The following is a 22,663-nucleotide window of genomic DNA, read 5'->3' on the forward strand; positions in this document are numbered from 1 at the left end:
AGAGGACGTATGGGTCTAATGATAAATATATTTGTCCCAGTAGTAAAAATAAATATGTGAGTCCTAGATGCCCAAATAAAGACTATAACTTTTGTCCATATTGGTCTTGTGTGGGGTGGGCGACTTGGGGACAGACAGTAGATAAAGACATGATAGTGACTAAGTTGCCGACTAGCCCTTATTGTAAGTCTATGGAATGCAACCCAGTCCATATACTTATTAATAACCCCGACAAGTTCCTAGATAAGTATGGAAATTTATTTGGGTTTCAGATATACGGGACGGGTTTAGATCCTGGGACATTATTGTTTATAGGAATAGAGACTGATACGGTATCCTCCCAGACTCATCAAGTATACCATTCCTTTTATGAAGAGATGAGTATAGATAATAAGATCCCCCATAACGCTAAAAACCTGTTCATTGACCTAGCTGAAAGTATTGCCGGTAGTCTTAATGTTACCAACTGCTATGTGTGTGGAGGTACTAACATGGGAGACCAATGGCCTTGGGAAGCAAAGGAGGTAATGTCCGGTTCTGAGGCAGTTGACCAACTAATATCTACACAAGCCGATTATCATTTGAGTGTTAGAGGTAAATCTGAGTGGAGATTAAAGACCTCCATCATAGGTTATGTTTGCATAGCAAGGAAAGGAATAATGTATAATACTTCTGTAGGAGAATTAACTTGTCTAGGGCAAAAAGCTTATGATGATGATACTAAAAATACAACTTGGTGGTCGGCTTCAAATGTCTCAGAACCATCTAACCCGTTTGCTAGATATGCCAGTTTAAAGGATGTGTGGTTTGATTTATCCATCACATCTACCTGGAGAGCCCCAGCAAATTTGTACTGGATCTGTGGTAAGAAAGCCTATTCGGAGTTGCCACAGGACTGGGAAGGGGCATGTGTGTTGGGTATGCTCAAACCATCCTTCTTCTTGTTACCGATTGAAACAGGTGAGACTTTAGGTGTTAAAGTGTATGATGTGAATCATAGGAAGAAAAGGGGACCCTTAGAGATAGGCACCTGGGAAGATAATGAATGGCCTCCCCAGCGTATCATAGATTATTATGGGCCAGCCACGTGGGCAGAAGATGGTACCTTTGGTTATAGAACCCCAATTTATATGCTCAACCGTATTATAAGATTACAGGCGGTGGTTGAGATTATTACTAATGAGACCTCACAAGCACTCAATCTTCTAGCGAAGCATAAAACCAGGATGAGGACAGCAGTGTACCAAAATAGATTAGCCTTGGATTACCTTTTGGCAGTAGAGGGAGGTGTATGTGGGAAGTTTAACCTGAGCAATTGCTGTCTTCAAATAGATGACGAAGGGCAAGCAATAGCTGAGCTTACTAGCCATATGGTTAAACTAGTGCATGTGCCTACTCAGGTATGGAAAGGGTACAATCCAAGTAGTTGGTTTGGTAGCTGGTATGAGTGGTTTGGAGGGCTTAAGGCAGTGGTAGGTGGAGTCCTACTGATTTTACTGTTGTGTCTACTCCTACCGTGTCTTATACCCTTAGTAGTTAGGTCTGTGCAAAGCCTGATAGGAAGTATAGCAGAGAGGAAGGCTGCTGCACAGATAATGGCGATATATAAGTATAAGGCTCTAGATCAAGGAGAACCAATGCAGGAAGATGAGTGTTAAAAGATTCACATCATAAGATAAGTCTGGTCTGGTTCATGGTAACCTGAGGTATATGCAAACCAAGGTTAAGTGATGCCTCAAGTAATTGTGAAATATCAGAGGCATCAAAGGGGGGAATGTGATGTAATTCCAGTAAAATACAAGTTTAGCAGGCTAAGATTGCCACAAGGCATATGTATGTATATGTGTTTGTAGTATCAGTTAGTTAATTACACGTAGCTAAGATACTGTTATCACTGTACTGACCAGGTGCAGGAATGTAAGAACTGGAATTACGCGTCCCTCTCCTTTGTATCAGATGAGCCACGTGGTTAGACCGGATGGATGAGTTTAGACTCTATTCATTAAATAGGTTAAGGGTATGTGTGGGTGTAGTTAATTGTGGGAGGAGCTACAGTGCTATATAAGGAATGTACTCTATGTATTCAGTACTCAGACTTTGCTGTATTTTGGTGACGCTAGTCCCTCTGAGTCCCGATCGGTGATCCAATAAAGAATCTCTTCCTTCCTGAAGAAACCTGTGTCCATCTCTCTGTGCTTGGCTTCCGTCAGTTTCTCCGGTATCAGCCTGACATTGAAATACCTTTTACGTTATGCAATAATTAATTCCCTGGCCAGTGTTGAGCCCTCGGTCTCCAGATGAATCAGTCTCTCCTTAGGCTAGTTAGGATGCCGCCTACTTCACCTAATTAGAGAGACCTCTGAGGGCCAGTCTAGGGTGCAAAACCCATATATGTTGTTATACTGGTTATGGTGATATTTAGCTTTGGGTGCCTTCCCCAGGTTTTGATCAAACATTTGTTGAGTAGCTTTAGCGAAAGCAGAGATCTCTGTGGCATGACCAGGCCTGGCCCTCTGTTCACCTATTGTTAATGTGTAAGTTACACTTCCACCGTAGCTATATTAATTTTATCCTTATTTTAAAGCCAGTCATTATCTTAGCGAGGCAGGAGGCTGTCTAAGGGCACCACAACACTACATTGCATTGGCATGTGGTGGATACTGTAAAGGGCACACAACCGATCTCTCTACAGTGACCCTTGTTGTATATGCAAAAGTTCCTGATTTAGATGATTTTGCACACCATGATATATCCTCACTAATTTCATAGAGATTTAGTTGATGGTATTAACTGGTTTGCACCAGATTTTCAACATGATCACTCTATGTTGTTTACATGTTGTTGGATAAACAGTGAATGCAGTTCCGTCTCTCTCTGTTAAATTGATTTAAAGATACAGATTGGTTGTTGTAGTCATGCCTACTCTCTTTTGTAGTGTAGTGCATTATGAAAACACTTCATTTTTGTAACATTTCTTTTTTTACGTTGGCTTTATTAGTTTGTAGGTTTATTAATCTCTGTGAATTTGCAATTTAAAGTATTTGGGGCATAACTTTAGTTAGCCTCACTTATTATTTATTTTTCATACAGTGAGTGTAAGTAAAATATTGTTAAACATGTATTCATGCACTATTTTATTCTGAATGGCACTGTCTACACAAGGCAGACAGGAAATTGTTTTGACGACAGTCTCACATAGCTCAATTTCACTCAGTAATTTTGTGAGTGAAAGCAGTTTGCTTAACTCAAAAAACAGGAAAAGAATACAACACAGCAGAGATGTTAATATGACTGTAATTAAAATGTTACAGATACAGTATAGTTGCACTGCACAAGAGGGCGATTATTATAAAAAGCACACATACTGTCAAAGTCACTAAATACATGTCAGCGTGCTAAATAATAATGGGTTATTATTAGATTTGTTTGTACCTATAATAAGATTTTTTTTTTTTGTTTGTTTGGTTTTTTTTTTAAATGCCTTTAAAGACTGTCATAATTTTCATTTGCTGCAGCCAGTTCTGCCAAGACCAGGAATTAACAAAAAAAAAATCTTTCAGCTATTCTGGACATATATTTTTATGGGAAATTTAAAAAGCTGAGCATATCCTATAAACTTCTACTCAGTGGGGGTTTATGACATGTGGTTCAATTCAGGGTAAAGTTTTATTCATGTAAGTACATAAATGAACCCACAGCTCATGTTGATAGAAGGTTCTTCTGTCCATTTAGCAATAGCTGTATCTATGCTTCTGTCATGAAGTAGATCTGTAGACTCAACCTTGCATGAGTCTACAGCAGTGGCCTCTTCATATATGTTTTTTTAGGAAGACAGAGGAGGTGGGGTGTTGTTATAGTCCTCTAATTTAAAAGGACATAGCAGATCCTAAAACCAGTGGTTCTCAACCATTTGCCGCAATGTACCTGCAAGTCTAAAAAATCCTAAGTACCTCTGCATCGCAGAACTGCTAATCTGAAGTATAAAAGCACAAAATGAAAATATACTTATAATACTTCTACACAGAGGACACTGGCACACAAACATTTACACAGAGGACACTGACACACACATACAGAGGACACTGACACACACATACGAAACTGACACAAATTTACACAGAAGACACTGACACACTCACTGATAGACAGAGGACGTTGACCCACATACTTTCTGACACACACTCAGTGATTTGATACATACTAATGGACACACTCAGTGATTTGACACAAACTCACTGACACTCTTACTGATTTGACACACACATACTCTCTGACAAAACACAAGATCCAGCGCACTCACTCAACCACTAAAGCAACTTCGAAGCTTACAGATTTTAATAGTTTTTTTTTGTGCAAAAACAATGGGGGTTTAGTTACAGTGTATGATCATACATTGCATAAGCTTGCCACAAGGTCACTGTACCCCATTTTTGGCAGGTCCTACTCTAGCATCCTAATATAACAACACACTTACTTGGGGGAAAACTTCCATCTCAGACTCTCTGCAGAGCAGGGTTACTGGAATTAGGGCCCTGGAATGAGGTACAAAACCAGGGAGTTGGCATAGACTGCCAAATATATATATATATATATATATATATATATATATATATATATATATATATATATATTGGAAGTCTAGACAAACTCCAGTGGGGGGGCTTTTGTAATCTTAATGCTCTTCCAGCACTGTTCCCTCGCACACTGTTTAGTAATGCCAGGGTGACTTCATAACCCGGTGCCCGGCATCACCACAGGACGCACGAAGCTCCTTTACCGCCTCCATTCTCCGGAGCAGTGTTTTTGGGCAGTGTATGCACCTGCTTTTCAGGTAAGACTGGCGGCCTCCTTAACCCCTTAAGGACACATGACATGTGGGACATGTCATGATTCCCTTTTATTCCAGAAGTTTGGTCCTTAAGGGGTTAAACTTGTCATTGTGCTTTAACTGCATGTTCTTGCAGGTTTAATTCAAGAGAAATCTACCCTTTTTTAAAAGAACATAGCTAAAACTAACCTTTATTTCTAGTTCTTCCTTCAGCCTCTTCGACTGACATCACTCTCCTATATTTCAGGGAGGGAGGACTGAGAGGAGGACATTAGAGGCAAGGGGAGGGGGGGGAGGGGGTGAGTGTGCCTCCGTTGGCTTTCTGGCGCCGGTATGCTGTGTGTTGGCATCAGAGGCCAAATTTAGAATTCAGATTTGCACCAGCCTAGCTAATAAAGCTGCCAGAGCTGGAGTTGCACCTCTAGCACCAAAGGAGTGAACAGTATGTGCAGCGTTTCATAGCAAAATGCTACATATACAGACTCCAGGCACCATGACCACTTCAAGTCAGTGTAGTAACCCTTTAAGGAAAACTCCAATTAATGGCATGTTTTTAAAAATTACATTGTCCTTAAGATAATATTCATGTGTAGTGATATTTTACTATTAATTAATTCAATATAGTGTGTGAACTATATCAAGTTCCCAAATCATATGTTTAATAAAATTTCCCCTATCCAAATCTTCATCTTCAAAGTGTAGTTTGAATAAAATAACATTGTTGGTGAACAGCAAGTATACCCTAAAAGTATGCAGAGATTGTTCAGTTTTGACATTTGACAAAACTGAAACTGAATACCAAAAAATATCCCTTTTTCAAGTTTGGCATACAAAGATCATATCAGCTGTCACCAAATGCTTATTATGTGGAGGAAGTTAAGTAATCTGTGAAATATGATAAGTTAACTTTTACCCTACTAACTTTTGATGTAGAATGCAGTAAATCAGATCTCAACTTATCATTATTACCAAACTAAGACAGAACATCACACTGTAGCTTACTTTGTTATGCATAAAATGACTGAGCCATGTTTTATATATTTTATCCATTAGGTAGATATTCTAAAAAACCTTTACACTATATTGAATTCTGATGTTTATCCTTCGTAATCTGTCTCACAAATGTATTGTTCTTCAGACACATTGCTTAGGAAGATGGCTGCAATACATGTATGACCAGACACCATATCTGGCAATGAACGAGTAGTTATTGTTTAACCCCTTCAGGACGGAGTCAATAGTGCACGTTCTGATCAAAACAAAACGTAAACAAAAACTGGAATTTGCGCTATATGTCTGTTCACCCGTAGTTCCCCTCTTTCAAATTATATGCACCCACACTTATTATATATCATTTTGTTCAGGAGAAACAGGGCTTTAATCTATCATTAACTATTCATATATGGAACATAATTTATTATGAATAAAATTAAAAAAAATGTGAGAAAATTAGATTTTTTTTAAATGTGCATTTCCGTCTGACATTTTAACTGTGAATGTCATAACACTGTTAGGTTTTACTGCAAAAAAATGCACAGATTTGTAATCAGCAATGTCCCACGAGTACAGCAGTACCCCCCATTAACAGGTTTTATGTTGTTTTGGAAAGTTACAGGGTCAAATATAGAACATTCCATTTTCAAATTGAAATTTTCCAGATTAGTAATGTTACCTTTGAGACGGTGTGGTAGCCAGGAATGAGCATTACCCCCATAATGGCATAGCATTTGAAAAAGTAGACAAGCCAAGGTATTGAAAGTGGGGTATGTTTAGTCTTTTTTAGTAGCCACTTAGTCACAAACACTGGCCAAAGTTAGCGTTCATATTTGTTTTTGTGTGAAAAAAGCAAAAAACGAATATTTGGCCAGTGTTTGTGACTAAGTGGCTACTAAGAAAGACTGGACATACCCCACTTGCAATACCTCGGGTTGTCTACTTTTGCAAATGGTATGCCATCATGGGGGTAATTCTCATTCCTGGGCTACCATACGCTCTCAAAGGCAACATAACCAATCTGGCAAATTTCAATGTGAAAAAAATGAAATGCAAGCCTTATATGTGACTCTCTAGCTTTCCAAAACACCATAAAACCTGTACATGGGGGGTACTGTTATTCTCGGGAGACTTCACTAAACACAAATATTAGTGTTTTAAAACAGTAAAACATATTACAACAATAATATAGACCATAAAAGTGCCGTTCGCTTGTAAAAAATGCGAAAAACGTCACTTTTACTTAAAATATCATCGTTGTAATACAATTTACCAGTTTGAAACACTAATATTTGAGTTCAGCGAAGTCTCCCGAGTAAAACAGTACCCCCTATGTACAGGTTTTATGGTGTCTTGGAGAGTTACAGGGTCAAATATAGTGCTTGCGAATTAAATTCTCTGCACTTTCTCCCTGTGTTGTCAGGCATGTCAATCAAATTTTAATTAATCAAATCACATAATTACGTTAAAAGGTTATTTAAATATACACGTAGAATTTTAATATATATGCATTTATAGGTATTTAAATTCTACGCGTATACTAATGTAATCTTTTATGTAATTATATGTATTTATCTATATATATATATATTTGCGGTTTTTTGTATTTTATATATAGATAGATATATATAGAATGTCATTCTAAGTGTATTTTGTTACCGATATATATATATTAATAACAAAATACAGTTAGAATGAAATTACATATGCATATATAATTTATATTAAATTTTGTTTCAATATTTTATTTATTCATTTTATTTATTTAATTTATTTATTATTTTAATTATACATATTTATATATAATATATATATGTACATCTATTATATATATATAATATATGTACATATATAATATATATATATATATGTAACATCATTCTAAGTGTATTTTAATATTAATATATGTACTTATATTAATATTAAAATACACTTTGTATGACGTTACATATATATAATATGTATATATATTATATATATATATATAATATATATACATATTATATATATATATAAATATATTTATTTTATTTTTACACATGTCTAATTTATTTTTTTTACACCTCCTACCAGCAGGGGGACTGTCTGATATTTCAGACAGTCCCCCTGCTGGCAGATCCACAGCCAGCTATAGGAGGCCATGTGATCGCTCTTTGAGAGCGATCACATGGCCCCCGGGGGCCTCATTTGCCGGAAGGGGACTGCCTGGGCTCTCAGGCAGCCCCCCAGAAGAGGATCGCGGCGGAGGTAAGTACACCTCTCTTCTTGGGGGCTTAAGCCGTTACGGCGTACCATGCCGTCGCAACGGCTTTAAAGCCCATTTAATGCGTGACGGCATGGTACGCCATAACGGCGTTAAGGGGTTAAAATATATATTTTTTATTTTTTGCTGTTTGTCAGGAACAATCTATAGATAAAGTGTTTAGCAAATTGAAATGCAGGACATGATGGGATGTTCGCTGAAGTTAGAATGCAAGGTGATTTCAGAGTAAAGTTAAAATTTAAGATGAAAATGTGGAAGAATTGTCTAGGTCAGCTACTTCACCTTAAAGGGACACTATAGGCACCAACACAACTTTAGCTTAGTGAAGCAGTTGTAGTGTATAGATCATGCCCCTGCAATCTTACTGCTTAATTCTCTTCCATTTAGGAGTTAAATCACTTTGTTGTCCAGCCCTAGTCAGACCTCCCTGCATGTCACTTACACAGCCTTCCTAAACACTTCCTGTAATGAGAGATCTAACCTTTACCTTCCTTGATTGCACACCCTGCTCTGTCAATAGCCTGCAGGAGCCTGCTGTATGTGATTAAAGTTCAATTGGCATAGCAGGTGATATAAAAATCTTTAAAACAAGTTAACATTTAAATGAAAATGAAACCATTTTTTTCATGCAGTCTATGTCAGTTACAGCCAGGAGGGGTTCATAGGGCTGCATAATAAGAAACAAAAGTGATTTTACGCCTAAATAACAGAGAATTGGACCGTGAGACTGCAGGGGCGTGATCTATATATATATATATATATATATATATATAAACTGCTTCAATAAGCGAACGTTGTTTTGGTGCCTTTTGTGTCCCTTTAAATGTATAATTTACTTTAAATTCTCACTTTAGTAATTAACCATTATAGATTTCATGGCGGTGCTTGCATTTAGTCATGAAAGAGAAACCATTACTTGTCAAGATTTTCCATATTATGTTTCTTTAACCCCCCTACATTTACAAATATGTTTGTGCGGTCAGAAAAAAAATAATTAAATGTTAAGATCTACACCCTGTTATCCTGCAACTGGGCACCCCCATCTTGACTCCCTGTGAACCATTGTTACAAACTCTGTCCTTTGCACCTGGCAGTCAGCATAGATAAGGAAATACAGTAACAATTGAATGCTTAGACTGAGCTGCATCTTTTAATATACATTTAAAAGCAAACAGGTTAACACCAGTTATAAGAGATGCTCAGTGGTGTCATATCCAGAGCAGTTACGGTTCCCCTTTAAATAGGATTTTACTAAGCACTGCATGCACTTTCTCCATCACTGAAAGTAAACAACTTTGCTTTTATTGCACAATTGGAGCATGCTCAGGAAGTGGTGGTATGAGAGATTTGTGTTTCTCATCACTTTAAGCTACCTAAGCTTGATGATTAGACATAAGGATTTAGAGTTATTTTTACTAGAGGTAGAACGTTTGGAAGGTGAAAGTTCCCATCTTATTTTAGGGTTCTTACTTATCATTTACTTGAGAAGATTCCACTTTTCTTCTGACTCTCTTGGTTCATCCACTTCATAGACCCCCGAAACAGGGAGTTTACTGCTTCTTTAAATGTGGTTTACATAAAGTGTCTCCATTAAGAGTATTGACAGTGATACTGACATAATTTAATATTTTATTGTATGTCAATATATTTACTCTTGAATAATAGGCCTTTGAGCCTTCCAATCTCTGTAATACTTAAAGGGACACTCCAGGCACCCAGACCACTTCTGCTCATTGGAGTGGTCTGGGTGCCAACTCCCACTACTCTTAACCCTGCAAGTGTAATTATTGCAGTTTTTCATAAACTGCAATAATTACCTTGCAGGGTTAATTCCACCTCTAGTGGCTGTCTACTAGACAGCCACTAGAGGTCACTTCCTGGTCCATAGCGCTAGAGTGTCGCTGGACGTCCTCACCCTGTGTGAGGACCTCCAGCGTCGCTGAAAACCCCATAGGAAAGCATTTACATTATTTTTCAATGCTTTCCTATGGGGAGACATAATGCGCATGCGCTGCATTGCCGCGCATGCGCATTAGGTCTCCTCGGCCGGTGGGCGGGATCAGTCTCGCCCACCGGCCGACGCAATGGACAGGAGGAGCGTCGCGGAGGAGGAGACAGCGGCGAGGGACATCGCCGCTGCCTCAGGTAAGTGACTGAAGGGGATTTCACCCCTTCAGTAACCGGGGATTGGGGGGTGGGAGGGAGAGTTTCCCTTTAAATATTCTTACTCATTTGTACTTGATGATATTTACCGTAATTAAAGTGAAATACTTATTCCAGTAAATATCTTTATCATACACAGACTGCTTTGGAATGCACCTAAATGGGCATGCTTGTGCATGCAGCGTTTTTGGAAGAGGTGTTAATACAAACATTGTATCTGCTGATTATAACAATCTAAGGTTTGCCTTGGCTTTGTGTTGCTAGTGAAACTGGAAAAAAAATTCAGCCTCCACATTTTCTGACTGTACAGTGAAGTTATTTTCCCATGCAGATAAAATTTGATAAGGATTCAATTAGTTAGTAGCAGCCATCTTGGATTTCAAGCATACTAGTTTATATGGCACAAGTGATACTTAAAAAGAGGACAATTGCAATTTGGAGCATTACAGCTTGTTTCAATGTTACCCTAATTTTTTGTTTGCATACATCAAGCATGTCAAACTCAAGTCTAGCATGGGCCAAATAAACAAGGTTTAAGTTTATGTCGGCTGCAAAAAAAAACCACTTAAATTTGCATAGAAACGTAAGTCTATTTTGAAAAGTACAGTATAAAAAAAAAACAGCTCCTCCCTCTACTAAATCCCAGTCCCCTCCTATATACTAAATCCCAGTCCCCTCCTATATACTAAATCCCAGTCCTCCCCCTATAAAAAATCCCAGCCCCCCCCCCCCATATACTAAATCCCAGTCCTCCCCCTATAATAAATCCCAGCCCCCCCCCCCCCCCCCCCCACCACCCTCCCGTCTACTAAATTGCAGCATCCCCTCTAGCCAACAAGCAGACTCCACTTACATTGCCGCTGCCACAATGCGACTCCGGAGTCCGGCCTCTGCTATACCCCAAATGGCACCGTCTGCACCCTGTGCCAAAGCGGATCCTCCCGCTACTTCTTGAAACCTTGTGAAGGTGGAGCACGTCAACGTCACCTCCAGGTACTCCACTGTCCAGCCACGGCCATCGCAACACTGACCGACACACACACACACTCACTGACACACACACACACACACTGACAGACACTCACTGACATAAACACAATCACTGACAGACACAGACAGACACATTCACTGACACACACACACAGACACACTCACTGACACACACACAGAGACAGACACTCACTCACTGAGAGATACACACACATTCTTGCACACACTCACATCATTCCCTGGGGTCCAGTGGGGATCTTCTATCTGGAGATCTCCTTCCTGCTCCTCAGTGCTCCCTCGCGCGCAGTTTAGGGATGCCGTCATATTCCCGCACCCGGCATCACTACAGCAGGACGCTGGCAGCAGTGAGGGAGCTCAGTCTTCCTGCTCGTCACTGCTCCATCGCTGCCGCCAGCATCCTGCCTCCTCTCCGGTCGGGTAAATTTTAGAAATGTGGAGAAAGCAGGTGCCTACTCTGCTTTAACACCAAGCATGTACTTGCTGCTCGCTGAGCCGCAAAGATGTCCACTGTGGGCCACGAGTTTGACCTGCTTGGCTTACATAATATGCAGTGTCAGCAGCTTGTACATGTTATTTAAAAAAAAAAATATTTAAAGTATATTGATCTACCTTTCCTTCTCATGCCTCTATTTATTAGTCCGAGGAGAGTGTATTGCTATGGTGTGCAATCCTTGAAATTTCTTTTGATCTCTAATAAACTGTGAAGCTGTCCACACTGTCCAGGGCCGGATTAACATAGGGGCTGATGGAGCTGCAGCTCCAGGCCCATGGCATAGGCCCATTGATTTGACTGCCTGTATTTATTTGAGGCTGACTGGTGCCGATATTGCAGTAATAAAAATTCCGGTATTTTTCTAAACAGAGATTACTCTGCAATACCAGCACCAGCCAGTAGGTGTCGCTGTGTGTGTGGAGAGAGGCAGGGCTAGGAAGTTACAGCATATACTTGAATTTGCTCACATTGGATAGAGACAGTTATACTAGGCTCTGTGTGTAAACGCCCCTGTGCCTTTAAGGGTAGAGATGCAGGAAGCAGTTGAAGATCCACTAGCTTGGTATATAGTATAAATCACAATTTATTGTATATTACAAAAGAAAAAAAAAAAAACTACAATGAGTAAAATACAAATAGATAAAATCAATGATGTGGTCTTCCTTTGAACTCCCAGACGCATTTCGCCGGTCTGCTTTCTCAATCGGATGAATGTGCTTCCTGGAAGGGCTGTACTTACGTTCCTGTGTTGCCACTCTGATTGGTCGTCCTATTCCCCTGACGGCCAATCACGATATGAATAATGCGGAGGTGTGTACCTCACAGCTGTTGGCCATAATCACGGGACCTCCGGATCCGGAAGTGATGTCACCTATGAAGTGTTGCGTCCGTCCCTCTTGGTCTTCTCAAATGTCATGTGCGCATGTCCTCTTTAGTAGCATGCTCATACATGTCCCTTTGAGGTATAAGTGGCATCTTGTGTGTGGGCATTTGTTCCATAAAAATGCCCGTTCTCAATGAGAGTATAGTGCATAAACGTCCCATGATAATCAATGTATACATGAAATTAAAGACAAAAACATAATTACATATTCATAATCAGCCAAAATAACTGTAAGATACATATATGCATATGCTAGGTTATTATCAATACATGTTTAAACAAATGGAGGTTTTTAGTTACCTCCAATGGCCATGAGAGGGTATGCCCACCTGCCAAAGTCAAAGCAGACCTCTTAGGTGGGTCCTAACTCTAACCATTCGCCTTGCTTTCTTGAGCTTCTGGCATAAATATCTCTAATGAGACAGAATGGGGTATTTTTTATATACATCCCTACATGCTTATTAACCCTTAATAGGGAACACATGGGATGGGCAGCAGCATTGCAACCTAGCTGTGTAACTTTTTTTCTTTGGTTTTTACTATATGTATTTTGGCTGATGTTTACTATAGTCATTGCTGCCGCCCAGGAGTAATGGGAGTTTGAGCACCTGCCAAAGTCAAAGCAGACCTCTTAGGTGGGTCCTAACTCTAACCATTCGCCTTGCTTTCTTGAGCTTCTGGCATAAATATCTCTAATGAGACAGAATGGGGTATTTTTTATATACATCCCTACATGCTTATTAACCCTTAATAGGGAACACATGGGATGGGCAGCAGCATTGCAACTTAGCTGTGTAACTTTGTTTCTTTGGTTTTTACTATATGTATTTTGGCTGATGTTTACTATAGTCATTGCTGCCGCCCAGGAGTAATGGGAGTTTGAGCGCAAGACTAGTTTCTTTGTATTTGTATTATCAGTAAATGTTTTTACCATATAAGGAATTGCATACTTAAATATGAATTATGCATAGGAATCAAAAAGCACAACAGATCCTTATTGATTGCTTGGATATATGATAGTTTGACACATATAATGATGAATGAAAAGTGTAGCCCCATATAAGGGGTACATCTAAAGAATAAAAATGTATGCAAATATATAGAAGGATATCTAAAAAGACATGTATAAAAAATATATACATTAAAAAAAATATTTATTTTAAGAAATAGCAAAGCTCAAAATCATTATTTAAGCCCTTTGGTTGCATGCTTTTTAAGTTAAAAATCCACTTCATTTCCGTTTGTCCCATTTTTTTTTAATAATGTCATCACCTCTCCAGTTAAAATTAACTTTCAGGATCCCTAAAAAGGTAATTTGACTCGGATCACTATTATGTTTAATTTTAAAGTGCAATGATAAACTGTGTTTAATATATCCATTTGTGATGTTCCGCACATGTTCTTGTATTCTGACCTGTAGAGGGTGAGTAGTGCGTCCTGCATAGGTTAAATTACATGTGCATTTTATCATGTATATTACATATTTTGAATGACATGTAATGATTTCTCTAATTTAAAATTTTTGATTTCTATCTTGGGGATGTTGGAATTCTTTTATGTTGCGTTTGGGGCTTTTTGTATTCTTACAGGCTCCACATATTCCACATAAATAAAATCCACCTGATTCATTAAATGGGTTACTTTTGGTTTTATTCAAAGAAGAATAATTTTGAGTAAGATTGCACTTTAAATTGGGAACACCCCTATAAATAATTTTTGGTCTTTCTGGGAGGATGTGATTAAGTACTTCATCACTTTTCAAAATGGGCCAATGTTTAGTTTAAAAACATGTCAATTGCTCACTCTGACAGTTAAAGTCACGAATAAACGGTACATTGTCTCCATTAGTATTCTGTTGTTTGTCTTTATATTTCATTAGTGACTCTCTGTCTTGTATATTGACTTCTAAAAAAAGCCTTCTTTAGCAGTGTATTCTCGTACCCCTTATCTCTAAAATCGCCAATAATCTTCTGCGCTTGTTCACAAAACTTATCATGATCTGTACAATTCCTTTTTATCCTCATAAGTTGGGACTTTGGAGCATTTAAGAGCTATGGGGAATAATGGCAGCTATTGCCTTGAATATAGCTACTTCATAGGTGACGTCACTTCCGGGTCCGGAGTTCCCGTGATAATGGCCAACAGCTGTAAGGCACACACCTCCACATTATTCATATCGTGATTGGCCGTCCGGGCAATAGGACGACCAATCAGAGTGGCAACACAGGAACTTAAGCACAGCCCTTCCAGGAAGCACATTCATCCGATTGAGAAAGCCGACCGGCGAAACGCGTCTGGGAGTTCAAAGGAAGACCACATCATTGATTTTATCTATTGGTATTTTACTCATTGTAGTTTTTCTTTTTTTCTTTTGTAATATACAATAAATTGTGATTTATGCTATATACCAAGCTAGTGGATCTTCAACTGCTTCCTGCATCTCTATACCAAAAGGGCAGTGCCTCCCTTAAAGGCACAGGGGCGTTTACACATAGAGCCTAGTATAACTGGCTCTATCCAAGGTGAGCAAATTCATGCACTGTCACTTTGATTACTTCTTCATCCATACATATTTGCACTAGGATACTTTGTTTTTTGTTTCCATATATCCGTAAATCTGCGAGCCGTGAATCTGGAGAAGGTCTGGTATAACCATATATACCCAAGCTGTTGAGATTTGAGCCGATCCCCAGGCTCTGTACCATGTGAGTTGGATAAATACTCCTCCTGCACTATACCCGTATTTACGTTTATGGCTGCTTCTGCTGTGCTCATATGATATATATATATATATATATATATTTTTTTTTTATTTTTTTTTTAAATTCTTTATTTTTGTATGTGCACAGGTTTACAACCGGCATGCAGAGCCACGACAGCTTCTGCACACTCTTGATATCATTTTACAGTGTAGGCAGCACATTTTTTTTTTTATAACACGAAGAATACAGGCATGTAAGCATAGCATTTAAACAGAAAGGCATTATGGGTTAGACTGAGCAGTTAACTAACATTTTTAGGTGAGGTCCCTAAATGGCAGGCAAGGTACACGCTACAGAGATCGACAATCATGACGTTACTTGCTGAGCATATACATGTTAGGTCGAGGAAACTTTAGATTATAGTAATAAGATATGATTGTAATTAGCGTGGCTAAATAGTGAGAGTTCTAGAGTAAAGTAAGCTAGACATCGTTTAACATCATTTAACAGTGCTAAGTTAGTGTCATCTATATGGGTAACAGGAAACTACTGCATGATACGCTAGACAGTTTGAGGCAGATTGTCACGTTAGCTCTCCACACATGCTAAACCCCATGTTAATTGCCACGTTGGACCCTGTTGCAGATACGAAGTGTGGTCGCTGCGCCTATCTGAGCATGGTGGTCTATCTACGCTAGGGTAGGCTGCATCATAGGCAATTAACTGAATTTACAATTGCACACCTCTTTATATAACAAAAAAAAGAAAATGCCATAAACCAGGGTTAGTAACTTCTACTATATAATAGATTTGGGTGACCCTGTGTATGCCATATACCAGCTAGATTGATGCAAGAGTAGTATTGATAAAGTGTATTCCCCTCTCTAATGGCCTGGCAGCGCCTGCATAAGACTGCTGCAATGGGACAGTGGTTAGGCATACCAGGGCTCCGTGGAACAACAAATCAGGGCATGCAAAACTTAAGTACCGGTATCCATTATGTAGGAACCGAGCTTAGTTGCGGTACAGAGAGTCTCTATAGCTGCAGTCCCCGGTTCTGCGAACAGCCGCACTGTGACACAGACTGTGCGAAGGAATTTTGCAGTGTCTCTGCCTTTGGTCCTGCAGGGGCACAGTCTCTGTCTGGGTCGGTCCTCTTCAGTCAGCCGATGCCGACTTGGGGAATTTGGCATGTGGGCTCGGGACGGTGGTAGGGTGCGTGGTTGGATTGGCGTCTGTCTCCCAGGGAGGGTCTCCACATGGTCCTGTCCTCTGTACAGACCCGCTCGATGTGCCGATTGACCGTGCTGTCTTCGGGAGTCTGTGGAGGCTGTGATGTGCTTCGCTGGTTGAGGGCTTTGGGTGCCGCCGAGCGGTTAGCGGGTCGGGCGTACTTTAGAGTCCCGTGTTGGCATGTACGAGGGCTGGTGTTGGCGTCCGCCATGTATGTAAGTACCTGCTTCCCCGATCTCGCACCTAGCCTTCGTCTGCGGGCCCCTCTGGGGGCTCGGGGCGGGTCACTGCTCATTTGGCGCCGGGTGGCAGGGCGAATCCACGCCGCCATTGCTTTTGTCGCCTGCCTGTAGAGCCATCTCCTGGTGCAGAGTTTGGTCCACAGACCGGTGCACAGCCGCTCGTAGAATTCCAGCGTGCAGTCGGGTGGTCTAACAGGTAGGCTTTTAGTCGTGGGTCGTGCTTGTGGCGCCATCTTGCTTGGGCCCCTACTGCCTCGGTGTCTGGTTAGTGTTTTCGTTTGGCCTTATCACGCTTTGGGGGTGTTCGTCCCCCACGAGGACCGGGATATCCCCCGCCGGTCCAGAGGGGGGGGTTGCAGGGCTGAGTTAATTTCTCGCGTGCAAGCGGGTCCTGTGCCGGGCGATCGGCCGCCTCCCCCAGGCTGCAGGTCCCACTTCAGTTTAGGCCGCGTGGCCGATTCGAACGCTCGTGTGGCTTGTCGGTACACTTTTGGTACCGTTTTGGTCCTGATGTGGTCTAGTATCCGTTTTTGGGCACCATGGGTTATTGGCATGGGTAGTTTCTGTAGGGTTCACGTTTTTATGCCCACTGATGCACCAGCTCTTAGGGAACACGTCCGGCCATCTTGGCTGTCAGGCCCCGCCCCCATATATTTTTTTTTTATTATTATTTTTTTATGTGGGTACAGACTAGGTTTTGCACCTGTTACATGTGCCTCATTCCAGGGCCCTATTTAACCTTGCATTGCAGAGAGCCCAAGGCGGATGGATTTCCCAAATAATTGTGTTACTCTCCTAATCGCAGGCATTAGGTTGCTATAATAGGACCTACAAGAAATAGGGTAAATTGGCGTTGTGACAGGCTTATCCAATTAATGAACATATAGTATTTAAAAAAAATACTATTAACTGTGAGCTTTGAAGCTGGTGCAGATTGATTGCGTTGGATTCTTAATCATTGTTCTTTCTGTTCCTTGAAAAGTAGGTCTTGTCACCAAGATTCACTGGGAAACCTTTTGATACCCATATAATAGACATGTTCACCTTTGCAAGAACATTTAGCAAGGCATTTCGCAACAGCCAAAAGAGCTGCCAACTTACTGTATAACATTTGCACAGTTTGTAAAGTTTTATTGTTTGCAGTCTACCTTGTTGGGAACACAGAGGCTGTTAGTGTTTCATAATTGATAGACATTGCTTATAAAATGACTAGTGTTTTACCTGGATATGATCCATCTAAAATAGAGGCTGTTCAGAGAGCTTCATGTGGTTTGCAATGGGTGGGAAAATGTAATTTCAATTTGGCGTTTGTTTTGTTTTTTAAATACACCTTGATGTATGTTTGTGGTTGCGGGTGATGCCATTTTCAGATGACTTAGGTAATTTTCAAAGGTCTCTGTTGTCTGGATTGCATTATATCATTGATGGCATGTAGCTTTCAAAAGCTGATACCATTTCTCTTACTTTCTTATTAATTCAACGTTCTTTTGATATCTACTACAGGTTTTCTTTGTTTTGCAATGTGTACTAATACATTAGTCAGTTAAAATTGTTAAGCTTTTAGCATAAATAGTGATTTATCTGTTTCTCAATGCAATTTCTGGTTGTCTGGATTGACACCACAATCTGCAGATAATGTTGCTACAAAATTATAGTACAAATGGTAAGATTTTCCAATGAAGAGCATGTGAGTACATAAACAGGCATACCCCGCTTTACATACACTCACTTTAAGTACACCCGCGAGTGTACGTAATGGTGCCTCGCGAGTACAGACATTCTCGTGCCTCTTCTGTCCGCGAGTGAACAGGAAATGGAAGGTCCTACTCTGAGCAGCTCAGCTGCATTACCCAGAATTCTGAGAAATCAAAGTTAAACCATAAATGCTTAAAGTGAGGAAGAGGTGTTTCTAAACAAAGTGTGCAAATAAGCTGCTAACAAATACAAATTGGCACTGTATTGGCAGAAAAGGGCCCAGTGGGCAGGTTTATTTCACTTTTCCTCCCAGTTTAAGGTTGTCAGACGAGTAAAACATTAAAGATAAAGGGTACAATCTGGAATGAGATTTTTCTTTTTACTGTTTGTTTTAACTAAATAAAAGCCCACTGGAAATCACTAAATAAATCACTGGGATTAAAATCACTGCAGTTGCAGTATCAGTTATGCCTCTAAATTACTATTGCAATGCAGTACATGCATTGGGAAGTGAAAAAAGGGTATTGCTTCACTTTAAGTACATTTTTGTTTTACATACATGCTTTGGTCCCATTGTGTACTTAAAAGTTGGGTATTCCTGTAATCAGTTGTATGATGTTATTTGAGTTCTGTTCTTTGTCCTCTTAAAGAACAAATGCGACACTATGCTGTAATCTCAGTCTCGTTTCCATTTACTATATGCCAGTATAGAACCGCCAGTTATTTTGCTTTGACAGATATGTGATGCCCTACAGAAATATTCCAAAAAATCCCTTTTAGTTGTTCTAAATTCCCCAATCATTGTTCTACTTTGTCAATAGTTTTACATCCATATTTGTCACCAATGTAATTTGGCTAACACTGTCCATATATGGATTTTTAATATGTACTCATTGGGCAGGTTGTGGGGAATATTCTTGTTCCTGGAAGAGGGACATGAAAAAAAATACTTGAATGCCAATAAAGTAGTGCAAAATAGGGGCTATTTCACCTTTTTCTGGGGCAGTTGGCAGGCCAAATAAGTAAATTATTACTCAGATTAACTTCTTTGCAACACCGCTATAGTGTTTTTTTCCAGATGACTAATTACTTTGTACATCTTAATTTTGAACTCTCGCGGCTGTCTCGTGATCTTTTCCGCAAACTTCTGAACTTATTTAAAATAATTTTTTATTGAAAATCTAGAATTTATTGTATAAGTTTATTAGATTTTCTGTCTTGGTGCAAACAGGTTTAGGAGTAGGGAGTAACTGCGATAAAAGCTCTACTTGTTTTAGTATAATGTAACTTTATCCTATGCTCTATGTTTTCAGGAATCCAAGATGTTGTAATGTGGAAAATATCTTGACTACAGACAACCAGAAATGCAGTCATAGTTTGATATTTACATAATCTGCTTTTGATGCGGTTGCCGTATTATGGGGGGTTGGAAGCATTTACCAATTTTTTTTTTAATGTTTTTTTTAATGCAAGAGCCACACATGGCATTTACCCTTCTACACATTAAAAGAGACCAAATGAATGTTAGTGTTTTTAGTGAGGTCATCCAACCAACGATTTATTTTCATTTTGAAGTGTAAGAGCTTTTTTTGTGATTGGAGATATGTCTCACTTCTTCTCTTTGTGTGTTTGTACTTTCTGCTTTGTCTGGTTGCCATTCATTAAGCATTTGTTTCATTCTTATCTCATGTAATCCAATACTGTGATTGCTGCACAGGCTGACACTTTCACTGCTGGAGGCTCGTTCTTTTCCGGAGAGAAATGAGTTGTGTACATTCAGTAACAGAGCATATATAGCCAGTAAGAACTATACTAGCAGTCCCTGTTTATAATGTAACCTTCTATAATGCAACGTTCTCTGATTTCTTTTTGAATGCCTTCATTTCTGTCTTATACATTTCCAGTATAATTGTGCACTGTTTTTTATGGCTTCGCATGATACATTTTTTGAGCAATTTTTGCTCTGAATGTATCAATCAACCAGTTGTCAAAATCTGAGTTATTTGAAAATTATTGAAATGCCTTTCAATCTCTGAAATCAGCCATGGATTCTCCCCCCTCTCCCCAAGCCTATTTTCTTAATTCTAGTTTATATTTTTCTCTTTCCTATACCCGTTCTAATAATGTAATTCAGCAAACCTTTCCTTGAACACGAAGTACCCATAAATTACAAGTTCTAAGGTAGTTTAAGCTCACTTAAGTTGAATGGCCCCGTAACGAGTAGGGCAAAACCATTCACTGTTGTATGGGGCCATTCAGATGGTAAAATCCAGACATTGGTGATGGGATTCATCAATGTCTAGATTTCACCTGGCCTAAACGCCGCTGGATGACAGAAATCTGGACTGAATGCTGCAAGTTCAAGCAATGGAGGCTTAGTGCAGCCCCCACCCGATGTCCACTGTATTAGTAATATTAGGACCTCCACCCACGATCCCAGGGGAGGGAACTTCACCACCTTATTACTTATATTAGGCATCTTTTTGGAACATTTTGACTCATTACCTGGCGCCCAGAGGGTGTCTCTACCCACCTCCGCTATTAACAACGGAGCGACAGAAGTGCTGTGTCCAAGCCCAGCTGATGCTTTCAGTCAATGAGCTGAAGGCTTAGCTCTCGAGATTTGAGAAAGCTGCTGCTTAGTAGTTTCTAGTTCTCTGCTTGTTTGTAGTGGAGGCGGTGAGTGGTACCCCGAGGACCCGGGTAAGAAGTCTAACTGTTCTAAAAAACAATGTAGCCGTTTTTACCTTTTCGTTTACTTCCCCCCAAAAATATACATTATACAAGAGTAGCAATTGCTTTTTACTTTGACAGCATTGTAGGAGTTGCTCAGTGTGTGTGTGTGTGTGTGTTTACATTTATTTCTTGTGTGCTGCTTCATAAAAATTAATTTATGTAACATAAACAGCTAGTCTATTTTAATTTTTTTAACTGAGAATATCTTGATTTATTAGTGCACATTTGCATGCAAGTTAATTGCTGGTTATTTTATAGCATACAATCTAATGCAAACCCAATGATTTACGTTTCTGCAGTGCAATGCATGACAATCATTTCATGGCAATGTCCGCTTTTAATATCTATTTTCTGGCAAGACCTTGAAGATTTGTTACTTTTTAAGGATGTGGTTTCAGTGACATTTGCTGCTTGCTAGTGTCACATCATATTCACTCAGTGTCCTGGAAGATTTTGTGTTGCAGGTGTTTAAATGTTAATCATACTTTTTGTAATTGTGTTGCTTTCTTTCTACTTTCATTGTTTTTCTCTGTCACATTTGTGTGTGTGAAACATTTCTTCATCAAGAACCCTACAATGTTATTAAATTACCTTTGTGACATTCAGGATTATTTATCTAATCAGGGAATTTCAAAAAACTGTATTGTTAAAATTCTCCTACCCAGGTATTTTTACTTATTGACCTAAATGTTTTAATTTCCTTAGCTTAATTTTCTTAGCTTCTCTCGGTTAAGAACAATGTATGTTGCCATGACAAAAGTATAATACTTCACGTACCCAGTGATGTAATTGATTTTGTTTCTAATGCTATGTATACAAAATAGGTAAATATCATTGTGCTTTTTTTTTTTTTTTTTTTCTAATACAGTCTTTTTAAAAAGATAACTAAGGTCCTAAAAGCAGTTTAAGATAACTATAAAATCAACCAGTAATGTACAATATGTCTTAATTAATTGTAATTACTGTTGGGAAAGTATGAAAACAGATTTTTAATTGGTACTTTGTGCAATTAAACACATGACACTTAAAATTATAATCATCTGATGTTACTCAAGACTTACATTGGAATTGTTTATATTATTACAGTTGGTTTTCTTTATTTTTTTTCTCTATATAACACATTTCAAATATCTAATTATTATATATATGTTTTTAAATTCTAGATAAATTTGACCAATTTTGGGCTATAAATCGGAAACTTATGGAATACCTCCCAGAAGAGGGTGGTTTTCGGTATATCCCATTTCGAATATATCAGGTAAGGATGCTAACAGTGAAAAAGTTAAAACTGTTTAACAGAACATTCCAATTACCCTATCCACTACAGTTTGCTGTAGTGACAATGGTACCCCGAGTGACTTTGCACCCCCCAAGAGTAGGTAGTCAGTCCATTTAAGAAAGAATTTACAGCTGACATAGGT

The 22,663-nt window shown here is 39.2% G+C and overlaps 1 protein-coding gene across 1 annotated transcript in view; it reads left to right on the top strand.

Annotated features, from left to right (window-relative positions):
* ATG5 (autophagy related 5) overlaps positions 1-22,663 on the top strand; it is a 224,947-nt gene that overhangs the window by 91,155 nt on the left and 111,129 nt on the right. The window contains exon 6 of the mRNA XM_063441308.1: positions 22,406-22,500. Coding sequence (XP_063297378.1) covers positions 22,406-22,500 — 95 coding nt within the window. The remainder of the gene's footprint in view (positions 1-22,405; positions 22,501-22,663) is intronic.

The sequence above is a fragment of the Pelobates fuscus genome, chromosome 2 (genome assembly GCF_036172605.1).
Source record: "Pelobates fuscus isolate aPelFus1 chromosome 2, aPelFus1.pri, whole genome shotgun sequence".
In the NCBI taxonomy this organism is placed as follows: Eukaryota; Metazoa; Chordata; class Amphibia; order Anura; family Pelobatidae; genus Pelobates; species Pelobates fuscus.